Source organism: Perognathus longimembris, chromosome 16 (assembly GCF_023159225.1).
Source record: "Perognathus longimembris pacificus isolate PPM17 chromosome 16, ASM2315922v1, whole genome shotgun sequence".
Taxonomy (NCBI): Eukaryota; Metazoa; Chordata; class Mammalia; order Rodentia; family Heteromyidae; genus Perognathus; species Perognathus longimembris.
This window is the reverse complement of record NC_063176.1, coordinates 28,241,700-28,259,398: the sequence shown is the minus strand read 5'-3', so window position 1 is coordinate 28,259,398 and position 17,699 is coordinate 28,241,700. Positions and strand designations below refer to the sequence as shown.

The window sequence follows — 17,699 nt, the reverse complement described above, 5'->3', positions numbered from 1 at the left end:
GTGTGAGTTTAGAAGAACCCAATCATGAAACAGTGTAAGAAACTCACGTCTACCGATAGAATGGTCCACAGCTTGAATTTATATGTAACTTCGTTAGAAGCTGAAGTAGGCAGCACAAGGCTGGCGCTGGCCTAGAGGAACATGGGGAGGGGAGGTTGTTCAGGCCTTATGTCATGGTGCCGACACCTGAATGGAGTGATCTCCATTCTCTGATCTGAGATCTCTGATTCTCCTTGCTCACATACTCATGGCCAGTGATCTGGAAACCCAAGGTGGTGTTGGGATTAGAAAGGGCCTAGAACGATAAGCCTAGTATTTTGCCTCCACTTGTATTTTGATTTGTAAAATGAAGAAGGTTTCATCAATTGTTCCCAGAGAGCCTTTGAGCTCAGAGTGTAAAACTTCATTGAATAAAAAGTCTTTAGCCTTTTAAATGCTTATGGGATTATTATTACAACTAAGTTTGTGTTTATTTTGATATTTGTACTCAGAAAGAGGCAATAAGTCTTATCTTATCAGACTAAAGTTAGTGGATCATTTTGAAGTACTCATCAATGTCTTAGTGTTTATTTGTACCACTTGCCTTGAAGTAAATATTATCCATTTATGTAAATTCATTTTTCTCTCATGTTCTTGTTATCTCACATTCCTACCCTTGAAGAAAAAAAAACTTTGCTGGCCAAGTTTAATGTATTTACAGCACTTTTTAAGTTTACAAGTGAGAGAAGTAAATCTTTTTCTGGTATTTTTAGTTATCCATTGTAGAGTGTAGTTTGACCTGTGGTCTTTGTCCCAAGACAAAGACCGGAGAGAGAATAAGATTTGATGACCCCGAATATTGTTGTTTTATTTTTAGAGTTCTTTATATGAAACTATTGTTTATCCTTTGGGGTACATAAAAAAAGAGAAAACAATAACAGCTTAAAACAGTAACTTTGAAAATCTTCTTTCTCTGTTCTCCATTCTGGGTTTACCCAGTTCAATTTGCTTACGATGGAAAAGCTGGCTGATAATATTAGGGTTTGGCAAATGCACAGATAACAGCAGCACTTGCTCTCTGCTTCTCCTCCTTGAAATTCACTCTAAACTTAGAAGCCCAGAGTACTGAGTGGGCATATTCATCTGGGTTCTTCTGTCTTTTCTGACAGTTTCTGAGGACCTGTACAAGGACTTTCTGACCTTGGAGCACCTCATCTGTTACAGTTTCCAAGTGGCCAAGGGGATGGAGTTCTTGGCATCACGGAAGGTAAGATGATTCAGGGAGGTACAGGCAGATCACAGACATGGAAATCAGGTGTCCAGCACCAGCCTGTGGTGCTTGTTTGAAATGGAAATTCATACAACATTTCTAAGACTTTGCCAGAGCTCTCCTGGAGAGACTCTTTCTTCTTCTAATGAAGGGATTTCATGAACTTAATTTGTATAATGAATACTCAGCTAACATTGCCAAATACCAGGCAGCTCTAAGCACTGCTGTGCTGACCACCAGGCAAAGCTCTCCATTCCCATGGCCTTATTTCTGGTGAATGAAACAAATAATAAACAATATAAACAAGCAGCATACATAGCGGGTTTGATGAAAGTATATGTCATGGGGAAAATAAATCAGGAAAGGCTTGTGAAGTATACGGAAGTGGCATGTTTGCATGCGCATGTGCTTCTTTTGGTGTGTACTTTTATTTTAAACTAGGTGGAGGAGAAAAACTTACTAAGAATGTGACATTTGAGTAATGACCTAGATGAGGTGGGGGGCCGAGCCTTGCAAGTACCTTGGTGTAGGAGAGAGAGCCTATTTTTAATTTATTTTACATTCAATACCACCCATCAAAAAGTATTTGTTAGTAGTATAATTAGAAAGCAGGAAAGACAGGCTTCAGATGAAAATGATTACAAGAACTAAAATTAGAAAGTAGGCCAAACAAAGGCTGAAGTGGAGACGTGACAAGTTACAAATATTCCAAAGGTTGTAAACATAATAGATAGGGAGGCAGGGTAAGCTGAACATGTTTACATTAAGCAAGAAGGACTCAAATTAATATTCAGGAAAAGATTTCTTGTCGGGATCTCTGAGGACCCCTTCTCCTCACTTCTCTGGAGGAGATGCCCAAATGTTGGGGTCTCTAGGACCCCTTCCCCCTCATCTCCCGGGGGAAATGCCTGAACCTCGATTCTATGGAAGAAACTCCGCCCTACCCCTCATACCGGCAGAAGGAGTAAGCTGTGTCCTTACTGGACTGCTCTAGGCTGAAGTGGGATGCCGAAATCCCTTCCTCGGCCCCCCCATAATGTGTCAGGAACCGCAGGACAAAGATAACGGGGAGATGGTTGGATGGTTGAATGAGTCTCAAAGGATTTAATTGGGAGTGGGGTTTATATAGCGGTAATGGCGGGAATGGAAAAGACTTGGGCCATTGGCTAAGCTGGGCTGCCCATCAGGTGATGTCATGAAACTTCCTTTGTGGGCTGGACAATCCCTATTATGGTGGCATGCACATGTTCCTCTCCCAGGGGTTGGGGGCTTCTTTTCCGGTTGAGGCCGGAAGGTGGGAGGGACTCCCTCCCACACTGTCCCAGGCCTGGGGGAAGGGCAGCATCTCGCTCTTGGTGCCCTTCCCCCACCAAGGCCAAAACTGAGTCCCCAACAATTTCTGTTGATACAATAAATTTGTAGCAGTTTATTAGGAAAAGGGACATTCAAATTTTTTTTAAATTATAAATTACAATGAAATCCCTGTTTTTAGCACCTGAAACTTTCTCTTGGCATTCAGAGCTTGGATCTTAGCTTTTTCTGTTGGAGAGTTCCTATCTTCTTCTAAGGTGAAGGGAAGAAACCAGGATCTAACAGGGTCCTCTCAAAGAGAAAGGCCTTTTTCCCTTTTCAAATACTACAATTTTGTTGTTGTTTATTATTTTAAGGCCAGAACTCAACATTGAGAAGAATTCTTTTTGGAGTCTAGGAAGGAAATGGGGTGGTAGTTGGCAGCTGGGACTCCTTAAGTTTTTCTTGTGTCTACGAGGTGATTTCCCCAATGCTGCCTGGTTGTCAGATTAAGGAAGAAAAACTCTTCAGTAAGAGGGAAAGTAAAAGTGCTGTTTGTTACATGGAATTGCCCATTTTTGTTAATCCTACTAGTCTGTGTTCTTCTGAGTAAGTTTCATCCAGACCTACTGGATGGGGGCAGGGGGCGGGAGCAGCAGGAGATTGGGGTCAGTAAAATGCCTGGTCTCCATGCAAATCCCGACACTCACACAGGGTCTCCTCTAAATGACTGGAAGCTTTCATTCATCCCCAATGTTCCATGAGACTCTTATAGATTTATCTTACAGACTTATTATTATAATATCTGCTTAGTAGAGGAAGTTATATAGACTAACAGGACAGAGAGAAAGGAGAATTTGAGGAGTTGAGGTTTAAAGCTAAGGAGAATTCCATTTACCTTTCATTGTGCTAGAGAGCCAACTCGACGTGCGCTAGGCTGGCATTGCCTTCTGAGGCCTTTGTGGTAATAACTAACACTTTGGTATGGTGTGAGCTGCTCTGGGAATCGCTGGTCATAGCCAGTACATATTCAGTTCCCAGTGGATTAGGAAAGCCCAAAAAGATGCCCAGGCCAATGAGAGTACCTTGTTTTCAGTTTCTATGCATTCATTCAAGAAAACTCCACTCTGGAACCTCCTTAAAATAACATTTCTTTTAAACCAAATATGATTTCAGACAAAAGGGTTGTGTGGATGTGACCAGAAACACGTTTTAAAATTGTGTCCTAGACAAGCCTATTTATGATCCCATCATTATGCCCTGACTTAATCATTTAACTGAAAAAGCTGGAAGCTCTTTATGAAATAAACAGATGCGTGTTTCCACAAAGCTCATGGGCATTGTTCCTGAAGTGTTGATAAAAGATACGTGTTAATCAGTTGATTCTGTGATGTGGGATTTTTTTTTTTTCTGAAGCATGAGATCACAACAAATGCAAAAGCAATCAGCTAATATACATACTGTTATTTTGGCAGTGTATCCACAGGGACCTGGCAGCACGAAACATCCTCTTATCGGAGAAGAATGTGGTTAAAATCTGTGACTTTGGCCTGGCTCGAGATATTTATAAAGACCCAGATTATGTCAGAAAAGGAGATGTAAGTTTCCAAGATGACTATGTAACCTATTAAATTGAAGAATTGAAACTCTTCGTAGTAAATTGCAGCACATGTGTTAAGGAACAAAGAAACAAATTTTTTCTTTGCTTTTGGGTTCTGATTGTTGTCTCTCATCCTTGTAGGCCCGTTTGCCTTTGAAATGGATGGCCCCAGAAACCATCTTTGACCGAGTGTACACAATTCAGAGTGATGTGTGGTCCTTTGGTGTTTTGCTCTGGGAAATCTTTTCCTTAGGTAAGTCCCTTTGTTCTCTGTCCAGACTTCACATAGGATGATATCAGATGATGATTGGAATACGTTTTTTCCTCTGTTGTCTTCTTACTTCTACCAAGTGAAGTTTCTTGGACGGTTTGGCTTTTAAAATCTAGATGTTAAAAAAAAAGATGTAGTACACAGGTGATGATGATAATCAAGAATCGGATTCAAGGCCTTATAGAAGAGAAAAACAAACCACATTATCCCTCTTTTTTTATTTATTCTAGGTGCTTCTCCATATCCTGGGGTAAAGATTGACGAAGAATTTTGTCGGCGATTGAAAGAAGGAACTAGAATGAGAGCTCCTGACTACACCACACCAGAAATGTAAGACTTTAAAAAGTGTCACTTTTTTCTTGTTCTTTCTCTCTGCTTCCAAATTATTTCTGCCTAGAGGAGTTTTCTTTATATAGACCTCCTTCGTGGTCTAGTTTGTGTCCTTCTTTTCCCTTTCTTGATAATCTCAAGCCATTGAGGTCTTCGAATAACCACTACTTCTTGAAACATAAGCACTTTCTTAGCCATGCCAAATAGTTCTTATTACTACATTTGTGTGTGTGTATGTATGTGTGTGTGTGCATGCATGTGTATGTGTGTGTGTATGTGTGAGAGATTTTTTTTTCTATCCACACAGAGACCTCTGAGTGTCTTACACAGTTTTGTATCTCTATTTAGCATCTCAGCTCAAGGTGGATTCTCACTAAATCCTTGCCATTCAAGAGCTTATTTGAGCATTAGATCTAGAAGAAAAGAGAGAGCTGATAAAATCTTTACTTTGTTTCTCTAGGTACCAGACCATGCTCGATTGCTGGCATGAAGAGCCCAATCAGAGACCCACGTTTTCAGAATTGGTGGAACATTTGGGAAATCTCCTGCAAGCTAATGCTCAGCAGGTTTGTAAACCTCTGTTTGAGAAGCCTCTACAAAAAGAAATTTGTTGTAAGGATTTGGCCTTCTGTCTAAACCTCTTCATGGCCCCATGCTCTTAGCCGCTGAAGAAGGAGCTTTATTCTTCCAAACCTGAGCAATAGTGGTTTGTAAAAGCTGTAATTATCCTTTTAGAAAGTGAGCTCCTAATCCATAGCCTAGGAACAAATCGCTTTTATTCCAACTACTTATCTTTTGTTATATCTCCAAATGCTCTTCTAACTTTATTTTTTAAAATTGGGTTGATCTTTAGAATATCAACAATGGAAGGAATTGCAAATAATTTTAAATAAGTTCTACAGACAAAAATACATCTAAAGTGTGAACAACAGATTTCTTTATCTCCCATTGGTAAAGTCCCAGACCTTCCCTCATATCTTCAACTGGATGGTGTTAGAATTGTGTGGCCTTTACTTTTAGAAAGTTAGCTCATCTCCAGTCAACAGCTCTCATTGCAACAGAAGCCAATATCCTCCTTCTTTTCTTTTGAACTGCTGGAGGACAATGGGTCAAATCAGTTTTCATCCATTAAAAACTTCCAAACATTTACACATATCCAGTTACCCTTTCTGAGAAATAACATTAAAATGTGCCACTTTTTCTCAGAAGGCCCATTCTCCTATCCATTTGTTGCTTTCCTTTTGAGAATGTTGCCCATTTTTCCATTGCCTTGGCAGGTAGAGGCTAAAATCATATGCCAGGCTTTGGAGGACCTGGCCTGTGTCGAAAGGGCTTGGTGGAGGAATGATTTCTCAGCCCTGCATAGCTCTATGTATTTTCTCATTACCTCTATGACCATATCTTAGGTTGTCTTGATGGACACCACACTTCTCTGTGGTCCTTTCACCCATCTTGTTTTTATTTAGTTCCTTTGATATACCTTCATACACACAGGCCTTGCGAGTGCCCCTTTGCTTTTGACAGTGTTTTAGCATTGACTGGATGACTCACATTCAAATATAGGAAACAAGGACCCATAGCCAAGAGCTGCCATGGCCTTTGTTTTCCTGGGAAGGCCCTTGAGGGGCTGAAGCCATAACAATAGCACTGGGTGTTTATTGTTTCAGGATGGCAAAGACTACATTGTTCTTCCAATATCAGAGACTCTGAGCATGGAGGAGGACTCTGGACTCTCTCTGCCTACCTCACCTGTTTCCTGTATGGAGGAAGAGGAAGTGTGTGACCCCAAATTCCATTATGACAACACAGCAGGAATCAGGTAGTGTAAATGGCTAACATCCCTTCAGGGGGGACTTCAAGGCCAATCAGGGAAGGGGAGGAAGATATTTTTTAAGGCTGCTCTACCCCACTTTTCTCTAACTCAGGAACTGATACTCTTAAGACTCTTAAGACTTACTCTGAAGAAGGTCTGGGTAGGTGAGCTGCCTCCCATCTGTGACCCATGTTGCTGCCACAGCTCTGCCTTTAGGAATACCAAGCCCCACAGCTGCAAATAGCTAGAATGCCACAGTTAGTTAATCTCCACAAAAAGAAAGCGATTTCACCAAGGCATCTGTATTAAAATTATACCCATGTATGCTTTTATTAATGTGAATTAAATGGCTTAGGAAAGACTCAGGAAAAAAAAGTTATGTGCGTATATAAAAACACACTTATGGCTCTCTGACAAAGAACCATCACGCTATGGTGCAGTGTTCTGAATTAGAGTGGACACTACATCTCAGGAGCCTCTCCCCAGCCTGATTTATTTGCATAATGGGACGTCTGGACTTATTTAGACATTTGTACTACAGTCCAGTCCTGGTTTGCAAAGGGACTGTGCAGGCAGCTTTCTTTTTTCTCTCCCCCCAGGCACCTGGGCATAAGAAAAGAGCTGATATGGTTTTTCTACAATAGAATATTAAAATTGTCTTTCCTAAGCCTGGGACTGCTTCACCTTCCTATGTGTGTTGTCCTGTGCTTAATAGTATGGGCCCCTCCTGGCCTCCTGAATGTGCTGAGACTACAGAGAGGAGCAGAGAGCTTGCTTTTGGGTAAAGTCCTTGGCCTGGTTGTCACATTACACAGGAGCTGAGAGGCACTGGGGACAGATAGTTTCCCCCGTGGGTTCCTGCAGGGCAGCAGGAACATAGTGATGAAAGAGGAGAGAGAAAGCTTAGAAGGGTTAGACACCAACAAGTTAGTTGTCCATTCTAGTGTGTGTGTGTGTGTGTGTGTGTGTGTGTGTGTGTGTGTGCTTGTTGGTACTCAGGCTTGCACTCAGGGACTGGGTGCTGGCTCTTAGCTTTTTACTCAAGAGTAGCACCCCACATCTCCACTTTTGGCTTTGTAGTGGTTAATTGGAGATAAGAGTCTCATTGACTTTCCTGACTGGCTTGACTTCAAACCATGATCCTTAGATTTCAGCCTCCTGAGTAGCTAGAAATCCCAGATGTGAGCCACTGGTGCCCAGGGCTATCCATTCCACTTATATCGAGAGCACTTGGCATCTTTTGAAGAAATTTTCCATGTATTACCAGATTTTACCCATATGGGAACTTTAAAAACTGTGATTCATTTTGGATGCAGATGTTGAAGCCCAAGCTCAGCTCAATTACCTGGGAACCACACATTAGTATGATTAAAGATCTAGACATTAGAGTCAAGTCGTTCTGGGTGAGGCATCCAGGCCTGCCTTTTCACAGCCGTGTGACGTGGCCAAAGCCCTCTAACCTTTCCCTCAGTTTCTTTATCTGTGAAAGAGGCAAGGCCACTGGTGCTGTTGGCAAAAGGTTGTTTGAAGAGCTGAATAACATAATGCATTTCTAAGTGCCTGGCACTTGAAAGCACTTAATTAATAATGAATTGTGAACAGTTACATCCCTGAGATGAACTCAAGTTCTTTGTTGTCTAACTCGGTGCTATTTTCCCCTGGTTCCAGGAGAGGCCTGGGATAGCAAGAATCATGAGATGGGATTCCCCTGTTTACAAATTCCAAGATCCGTTTCCTCTGGCTTTCTGTGTGATCATCATCTTACCATGCTAGTAGTACCTTCTCCTTAATCAGAGAAACGTTCAGTGGTGAATTATATTCCTATATGTTTTATGACCAAGTTGTGTGAAGCTCCCTGTTGGAGACTCTTGGCATGTTGGGTGCTTTTTCAAATGGTGCTGAGCAGGAGATGAAATCCTGTTTGCATAATGTGATGCTGGATCTAAAAAAGGGACTGTTAGCATTTATTCCCCAGAAGCATGGACAAATGTGACACCATGTTCCCTGCACAGGCCTAGCTCCTGTTTTCTGTCTGTGAGTTGTGGAGTCAATCTTTCTAGTCTATATTCTCTTTGAGCTATCTGTAAGGTGTTTTTTTTTTAATGCAGATTGACATATTTTATCCACCTTCCCTCCCAGCTCCCTGCTTCTTTTCTCCCAATGACCTTGAAATCATCTATGCTATGGAAATGCTATAGTGTGACATCTACATGATGCATGCTTCATTGGGGGGGGGTTACTTGTGAGGTTCAGCTTCCCAAGGGAGAATGGAAAGAGCCTGGGGGACTCTGTTCTACCCTCTCACATGTCCAGCCAAGTAGGAAAGCTGAGGCTTTCTCACTTGCTTTGCTCTGCTAATGTTCAACTCCATTGCTTTATAATAAGAGCCGGACAAAAACATGACTGTGGGAGCCAACCTCATGATTTGTTGCCCCTTAAAACTATTTTTAAAATATTTGTCCAGTATTTATTTAGAGAAGAGGCTGAGAAGTGTCTGGGGGAGAAGGACCACTATGTCTAGACTTAGCTTTGTTTCTGATTTCCCCTGTGGGTCAACGCTGGCCCCAAGTTTGCATGCTTCCTGCAAGAAAGTGTATCCTCTTTGGACTCATCTCTCATCAAGGGCAGCTTGGGGGTCATCTGTGTTTGCTCTGTCATTTCCTCTGAGGAGTGTTGCCTTCTGCTCTGTGCACCTTATCAAAGATTCCTTTGCAGTTTTTCTCCCACAGAAAGCCTCTGGTGTATAAAAATCCTCATTTTGCTTAACTGCTAGTGATGATTAAATGCCCATGGTAAAGGGTGCCTGGGACAGCCTGCTGGCAAGATGATCATGAACTTGGATCTCATATTAGATGGCTAGTAAGGGGATTGTCCTTTCTCCATCTTCTGTCTATTCTATACTTTCCCAGTCCCTGCCCACCATGTGGTCAGTACATACATGGGAATGAGGAGAGCTCTGTGCACTTACTATGAGCTCAGTAGAGCCTGGAGTTATCATGTCTGCTGCTCACTTCTTTCCTTCTGGATACTCTTCCAACGGAGTCAGCGTAAATCAGAAAAGAGAGGCCCACAGGGGCTTTAGAGTCTGTAAACCTACCTTGAGCCCCACTTCTACCCTTTACTAGTCAATTACCCCCCACTGCCTCCCACACAAGTCTTGGGTTCCTCGTTTCCAAATGGGAAATAAGAAGACCTGTTTTGTAGTCTTGTATGGAGCAGATGTACCAATCTCTGTGAAGATGGCTTGTCAACTGTGAAGGATGGTGCCTGTTTTTTAAATTACTGGGCTTAGAATTCAAAGAGTTGTCCTTCCTAAAGCAGCTTCCTTACTGCCCAAGCCCACGGACTCTGCCGGGTTCTGCACCTAAATGTCTACAACTATTTCCTTTCTTTAATCAGGCTGCTCTTCTTTCCTTGTGGGTCCTTGTGGCCCTGCTTCCTCGTAGGTCTCCCTGCCTCTGGTCTTATTCTTCTCAATCCAGAATCAGAGTTTCTTTTTTCCTCGGTCTCTGTTTCTCTCTCTCTATAGTACTGCGATTTCGACTCAAGGCCTCACTCTTAGCAGACAGGCCTTCTCTCTACCCGTTGGGCCATGCTCCTAGGCCTTTTGCTTTAGTTTGGTTTTTGTATAGGGCCTCATGCTTTTGTCTGGCTTTGTCTCAGACTTGGATCTTCTTCCAAAATTCTTGCTGTGTGATTTTAGATAAACAACTTCACCTATCTGTGCCTCAGTTTCCTCATCTGAAAAGCTAGCCTGATAATCCTTCCCCTGAATGTGCCACTGTGAAGAGTCCAAGAAATGAGATTTGCAGGAGCAGCCAGCACAGTGCTTGGCAGAGTCTCAGGAGGGGCTTCCTGCATGACTTAATGAAGGATTGCTCATGGCACCAGTGGGTTTTGACACACACTACTTCCAAGGACTGAATTTGCTTGGCTTGCTCCCTGTATTTTATTTCCTCTCTCTTGTGGATACTTCTGAGTGAGGATGTTTCTGTGCAACGAGGAGCCAACTCTTTAGGGAAGAGACCTTCTGCTTCCATTCTTCTGATGTCTGCAACTTGTTTCAGAAAGCTGCTTGCATGGAAAGTCCACTGGGATGAAAGTGAAGAATGTGTTTGCTGTCTGTGGGCCTTTGCTAGGAGGACTTCCCTTATCTCCGTTTGCCTCCAAGAGGTTTTGATAGGATTACAGGTCTCCTGAAGGCCAGGTGACAGACCCGGGAGGAATAACCCCGAGGGAACAGGCAATGCATTGCTTGACCCGTCTAATTATTTGAACCCCTGAAGGAAATGGAAACTCTTTGAAATTCAAGAGTGGAAAAACAAGCTTTGATTGACAGAGCATTGCTCTTTGTAAAGACACCAATTCCAGGTTTTGCTATGATATCCCTATAAGCTAGGGAGAGGTAGCTGTTGTCAATGCTTAAAAAATGATTTAATGATTATTAGTGTATATCAATTGCACAAAGCTAGGACTCTTATTATGATATTTGCATACATGCGTATAATGTACACTGATAGGACTTACCAGTACCTTTCTTAAAGTGAGGGGACAACTGAGGCATGACTTTCTCAAGTTTGTGTAATCAGTGTATCTTGCATCATTGAGTATCAGTATTGTCAGAAATACACAAACTATCTTGAAACTCTTAAAGCCATTTCTATTTCCTGATTCGTATAGGCAACTAGGGGAGCTAAAAGTAGGGGCTGATGCGGCTCAGTCCACATCACTTTCTGCACTTAGACTACATGTGTAAGGAAGAAGCTAGCTTTAGATCATGGCTGGCTCTGTGACCTTTCGAAAGACCTATGATGTTTCCTTTGCCCAGATTGTTCTGTGAGCAACTTTCTTTGGAGATGGCTGGAAATATGTGAACCACCCGGTAATATGTCCAGAGCACAGAGATGGAATGGCCTGCAGTTAGGAGACCAGGCTGAAGGCACTTGATTGCTTAGTCTGCTGTTGTCTCTAGTCCAGCTCTGGACCTCAGAAGCATGATTCAAAGGAACAGGGCCTTCTGAGTTATATTATACTTTCAAATGGACTTTTACAGGAAATTAAGCCTTCAGTATGTGCTTAGCAAAGAAAGATGTTTTTAAAAGTTATTTTTCTTTTTCCAGAGGATATTTTGAAGGTTATTATTAAACTTGTGGTTGAAAGATAATGAACTTAGGTATCATTTGTGGTATCTGCAACCAAATATATCACCACTCAAATATAAATATTTGTTCTTTTGCAGTCAGTATCTTCAGAACAGTAAGCGAAAGAGCCGGCCAGTGAGTGTAAAAACATTTGAAGATATCCCAGTGGAAGAACCAGAAGTCAAAGTAATCCCAGATGTAAGTACATCTTTTAAAAATAGTCTTAGAAATAATACCAAAGATGAAACACTAGCTGGATAAATATTAACCTAAGCATTCAAGTCTCGCAGCCTCATTATAATGCTATCCTTGAGATTGTGCATATTGTGGAGACATTATGGAGAGGGAACAGTGGGGTTTCCATAAGAAAAGTGCTTGGTCCAAGGTTCAGTAGAATCTAGCATCAGATGCAACCTCACTAAATGGCAGCATTGTAAAGAGAAGGATGGAGGCTGGCATCCTTAGCTACTTTCTACATTTTATTTTCTCTTTGGCCTCACTCTGCTTCTAGGAAACAGATTTTTCCTTTAATGGCTTGTACAATCTCTGACTATGACAGCTTTACCTTTCGTGGTAGGAAATTGGTCTGTACAATCTGCTAAATGGGCTAAGAAATAAGTTTAATTAAATAACTGATCAGTGGATACACTCAATCAATGGTGACATCTCACTATCTTTTTAAAGGACAACCAAACAGACAGTGGCATGGTTCTTGCATCAGAAGAGCTGAAGACTTTGGAAGACAGAACCAAATTAGCTCCATCTTTTAGGTAAGACTTGAGGTAGGGGGACACAATTTTTCATAGGAACTTTTGGAAGGAACTTAAGACTTTTAATGTACATTCAGTTTTACTTTTTGTGTCTTTGATGGTTGGTGAAATTAGCACCTTAAATTAGCAACTCAATGAAGAGCTGAAACAAAACAATAAAATCACAAATGTAAAAATGTCTACAGTGAATTTGAGGATTTAGTCTATTTCTACAAACAGATTCATGACTACTGGGAACTTCTGAATGTATTTATTATTGTCAGAGCTTCTATGGTTCTGGTCTATTAGCAAAGAATTCATTACTAAGATGATTGATTATTAACATTTGTTGATTAACAATAATTTTCAAACAAATACATAAATGGGGGCATGTGCCCTTAAAATGTATGGTATATAAATAGACACAGGTTTATTTACTTAAATCTTTAAATGCCATTGTTGAAATCATTAGGTATTTGATTATGGGGAAAGTATTAAATTTTGTTTTGAATGCAATCTCCACAGCATGGTGTAACAAAATTGGTTGCTGTTTTTAAAAGCTGTACCTTCTTTTAACACAAAAATAATGAAAATTTATATATAAAAATAATAAGGCTGGCACTAGTGGCACACATCTGTAATCCTAGCTATTCAGGATGCTGAGATCTGAGGATTGTGATTCAAAGATAGCCCAGGCAGAAAAGTTCATGAGATACTTGTGTCCAATTAGCCAGCAAAAAGCTAGAAGTGGAGGTATGGCTCAAGTGGTACAGACCCAGCCTTGACTCTGTAGGGGGAGGGGAAAGGAGCTAAACAAGAGCACAAGGCCAAGTTCAAGCCCCAGGACTAGAACAAAAAAATCATAATAGGTATAGAGTAAAATTTGTTATATATTTGCAAAAGGATTTCTTTTGGGTAAGAATAGAATTTTTTTTTCAATCTATAATGTAGTTATAAGAAGTGGGAATGAGTGTCCATGGGTTTTTGAGTGATGCTTATGTTATAATAACAACAAGAATAATGTGCTATTATTTGATTTTATTTTTTTAAGGCTTGATAAGAAATTTTGAAACCAATTTCCTGATCAATTTAATATATATTTATTTTGTAACTACTAAGTGTTGTGGTGGGGGGCGGCAGGGGTATTCTAGAGCTTGAACTCAGGGCCTGGATGCTGTCCTTGGACTCTTTCACTCAAGGCTAGTGCTCTACCACCGAAGCCATAGCTTCACTTTGGGCTTTTTGGTGACTAATTGGAGAGAAGAATCTCATGAACGTTTCTGCCAGAAATGGCTTTGAACCACCGTCCTCAGATCTCAGCATCCTGCTACTAAAATTATAGGCTTTAAATCTTGATTTCTTTAGTCAGTTTTTACTAGGAACAATTTGGGTAAAACATATGTTAAAGACAAAAGAAACCTTAGGGAAAGTGTAAAGACTGAAGTTTTAGGTCACCATAGCCTACATTTGTAAGCTTTGGCACAATACTCGGTCATTGAAACCATTCTCTAGTTGTTGCTGAGTGATGGGTCCTCAGTCTATCCAAAGAATGTGGTTTTGATGGCTAAAAAGCAGTTTTTGACATATCTGGTTTGATTGCACACTGCTTCCAGCTATTTGAGCTGAAAAGTTGCTCAAGAACTTTATTAACACTCTGCATGCCCTGCAGTCTCCTAATCGACAGAGTGGAGAAAACACAAGTGAACTTTCGAAGCACCCCGATTTTCTTTAATATCATGAAAGGGGCCTATTGGCTCCTATCATTGTATACAAACTTGTCAGTCTGCAAGGCCATAAAAATGTTCCACTGGTTGGAGACGCTGCATAACTCAGCAGAACTGGCCTTTCATCTCACCCCAGGCTTGAAAGACTTGGACCTGAATAAGAGGACTTATCTCCAACTAATAATTCATGCTCGTACCTGAAAATAGACATTGTCTGAGCAAACCTTGATACACTGATTAACAACTAAGAGAGAGCAGGGCTGTTGTCTCCAGGGAGATTACAGCCCACACGGAGCCAGCAATGGGGTTAGGGTAAGAAGCCAAAGAAATGTCTTCTGTCCTCCAGCTCATTTGGTTGTTGTTTCTTCCACAGTGGACTGATGCCCAGCAAAAGCAGGGAGTCTGTCGCGTCGGAAGGCTCCAACCAGACAAGTGGCTACCAGTCTGGATATCACTCCGATGACACAGACACCACTGCGTACTCCAGTGAGGAGGCAGAACTTTTAAAGCTGGTAGAGTCTGCTGTGCAAGTCGGAAGCTCAGGCCAGATCCTCCAGTCTGACCTGGGCACCACACTGAGCATGTCTCCTGCTTAAAATGAAGCAGCCATCACACACACACACCATTCCTGAAAAAAATCACACTGAGAGGTGCTGCTGCTCAGATTTTCAAATGCTGACCTTTCTACTACCAGGAAGTAGATACATTTGACTTTCATTTCAGAAAAAAACAAAATAAGAATAAGCAAAAGGACCTTGGACTGCTGGGGAGCAGTACCTCTAAGCATTTCCTGAGAAGATGCTTGTGACCCAAGAATGTGTTTGCGTCTCCTTCCAGTGCTGACCTTGTTCTCTCTTTGAGTCATTGGAAAAGCATGTAGAATGTCCCCTGCAGTAGGTCTTATCCTGAGTTAGAACAAAGAAGTTTCAAGAAATGGTTCCTCCATCTTCCAAGCAGTAGCCATCGTTGGAGAGTGGACAGTTCTGTAAAATGAACTGGTAGATTGTCACCAGGCAATGGATGTGCTTTGGATGTTAAAGATGGGAAAGATTTGTAGGGCCGAGTTCACCTGAAAGGTTCTGTTTGTTGTCAGTGTGGGTTTTGACTGACCATAAGGAAGACGTGAGCTTGCTTGGCAAAAGCACTGGAGCCTGGCTGTGCATTGTGTTAGGTCTGGTGGAGATGGGCCTGTGGCTGGCTAGGAAATACAAAAGCTGCAGATGAAGATCCTGCTTTTAGAAGGTTGCGTGCTCTTCCCAGTTGGGCTAAAGGCGAGTTCCCAGTGCTGTTTCCGACTCCTAATGAGAGTTCCTTCCGGACTCTTACGTGGCTCCTGGACCAGCTCCAGGAAGGAAATGATGTGGCTCTGGCCACCCTGTCTCCCAGGCGGATCCTTTATTCAGAACATCACAAAGAAAGGACATTGGGCTTGAGGTTCCCTGTGGTGTTGAAGAGTCCAGGCTGTACAGAGCAGCTGCTGGGCTTTCTGGGTGAATACCCACTTAGCTGTTTCCACAGGAGATGTCTGAGCCTGAATGCTGTGGATTCAGAGGCAAGCTATGGGGTGAAGCTTCAGGAAGAATTCACCTTTTTTTTTCTCTCCGTGATCCCCAAACATTTCGCCCCAATTCATCAGTACGTTAGTTTTTGGCTTCTACACTCCAGACAACCTGATTTGATTTGTTTACTTTCTATTAGCCAGATTTCAGATTTCCTTATAGGCAAAATTATAACAACATCTATTGTATCGTTTAGACTTTTAACATGTAAAGCTGTTTCTACTGATTTTTACCCTTGTTCTTTTATTTTTTTTTAAAAAAAGGAAATGTATTTTTTTGTTTGGTACCATAGTATGAAACGCTGGAAACCATGACTATAAAACATGCTATGGCACATATATTTATAGTCAGTTATGTAGAACAAATGTAATATATTAAAACCTTATATTATATATAATGAACTTTGTATTATTCACATTTGTATCAGTATTATGTAGCATAACAAAGATTGTAATGCTCTCAACAACTGATGTCATTTTATTAAAAAAAAAACACAGCAAAAATTTGAAGGAACCCTTTTCCAAGGTTGTATTCATCTGCCCATCATTTCTTTCATTACTAATTTGGAGTAGGAGGGAATAGATGTAACGTTTTTACGTATTATTTTATCCTTATAGAGTATTTTCACAAACTGTTCATATACTTCATAAGCCAATAAACATATTCATAGTAAAATAGGTAATAGTATGATATTATCCAAACTACTTTGAGGAAACAACTTCTGCTTTGAGATTGCTTCTTCTTGCTCTTTTCCATTATGCAACTAATTCACACACAAACACGTTTGTGTCTTCTTTAGTGTGCCTTTGAGATATTCACGGGATTCTGTGGTCTTCTATGAGAATACTGATTCAACTTCAGGAGGTGAGAGCTGATGAGACAGGCAGCCAGACCCCAGAGAGGCAGAGGGCAGATGCAAGGCCTCCAGTAATGTTTCATGCTCTCTCACAGTTACAATGTCATACCCATTACTGACTTGTGTGTGTGTGTTCCAGTACTGGGAATTGAACTTAAGGCCTTGCACTCTCTCTTGGTTTCCTCACTTAAGGTTAGTGCTTTGCCCCTTGAACCACAGCTCTGCTTTCAGCTTGTTGTGGCTAATTGGAGATAACACTCTCACAGATTTGTTTGCCTGGACTGGCTTCAAACCATGATCCTCAGATCTCAGCCTCCTGGGTAGGTAGGATTTATAGGTGCAAGTTCTTAGGACCCAGCAACCATTACTAACATGCTGAGTGATTATTTTTTTCCTGAATTGAGAAAGCACTGTTAGGTAACACATCATTGACACCAAGAAATGGCCTTATCACTTATGCTCCTTTTCTAAAATATCAGACTTGCAAATGTTTGTCTAGGCAAATTTTATTTTTTTGTTTTAAATTGACTTTTTAGTTTACTTTATCCTAAGACAGGTTCCATAATTCTAAAATAGCCTTTCATTCTAAATTTTTTTCTTTGATTGCCTCTAAACTTATTTGGGATTTTTCTTCAAATATAGAATGAGATAGCATCAGACTTGGCTGTTTTTCCAAGAAAATTGTCCATCATGACAGTTCCATTTATAAATTACACCTCTTTCCCAGAAATCAGAGTTGTCTGCATGGTACCATTCTTCAGTTCTTGTCATGTCACTGTCACATTCTGCACAACTTTTATGATAGTGGAGAAGAGGGCTTGTGTGTGTGGTTCTTGGGGACATCATTCAGCCAAGCGAGAGGGATTGGTTGGGATAAGGCTCTTCTGCCAAACTTCATTAAACTTGGGGTGGAGTTCCTCATCTCTTCCTGTCATCACAGCTTCTTCCAGGAAAATTCTAGGTGTTTCAGGATGGGAAGACCTGGTAGAAAAACAAGTTTTTCTTCACTTTATAATAAAGGTTTGTTTCTCCTAAGTGGCTCCTGGCATGGTTTCCAATATCAAGACTTTACATTCAGCTACAACTTCACACATTTCAAAGCTAAGCTTCTTGTACC

At 41.1% G+C, this 17,699-nt stretch overlaps 1 protein-coding gene across 3 annotated transcripts in view; it reads left to right on the top strand.

Annotated features, from left to right (window-relative positions):
* Kdr (kinase insert domain receptor) overlaps nucleotides 1-16,236 on the top strand; it is a 44,098-nt gene extending 27,862 nt beyond the window's left edge. For 2 of the 3 annotated variants that reach the window (XM_048363948.1, XM_048363947.1), the window contains exons 22-30: nucleotides 1,149-1,246; nucleotides 4,015-4,137; nucleotides 4,281-4,392; nucleotides 4,641-4,740; nucleotides 5,201-5,306; nucleotides 6,408-6,559; nucleotides 11,793-11,892; nucleotides 12,379-12,464; nucleotides 14,541-16,236. In XM_048363948.1, coding sequence (XP_048219905.1) covers nucleotides 1,149-1,246; nucleotides 4,015-4,137; nucleotides 4,281-4,392; nucleotides 4,641-4,740; nucleotides 5,201-5,306; nucleotides 6,408-6,559; nucleotides 11,793-11,892; nucleotides 12,379-12,464; nucleotides 14,541-14,763 — 1,100 coding nt within the window. In that variant the 3' untranslated portion in view covers nucleotides 14,764-16,236. Of the gene's footprint in view, nucleotides 1-1,148; nucleotides 1,247-4,014; nucleotides 4,138-4,280; nucleotides 4,393-4,640; nucleotides 4,741-5,200; nucleotides 5,307-6,407; nucleotides 6,560-11,792; nucleotides 11,897-12,378; nucleotides 12,465-14,540 lie in introns of those variants that run through there. The other variant, XM_048363949.1, reaches the window with a different exon arrangement.
* The last annotated feature ends 1,463 nt before the right edge of the window (nucleotides 16,237-17,699 follow it).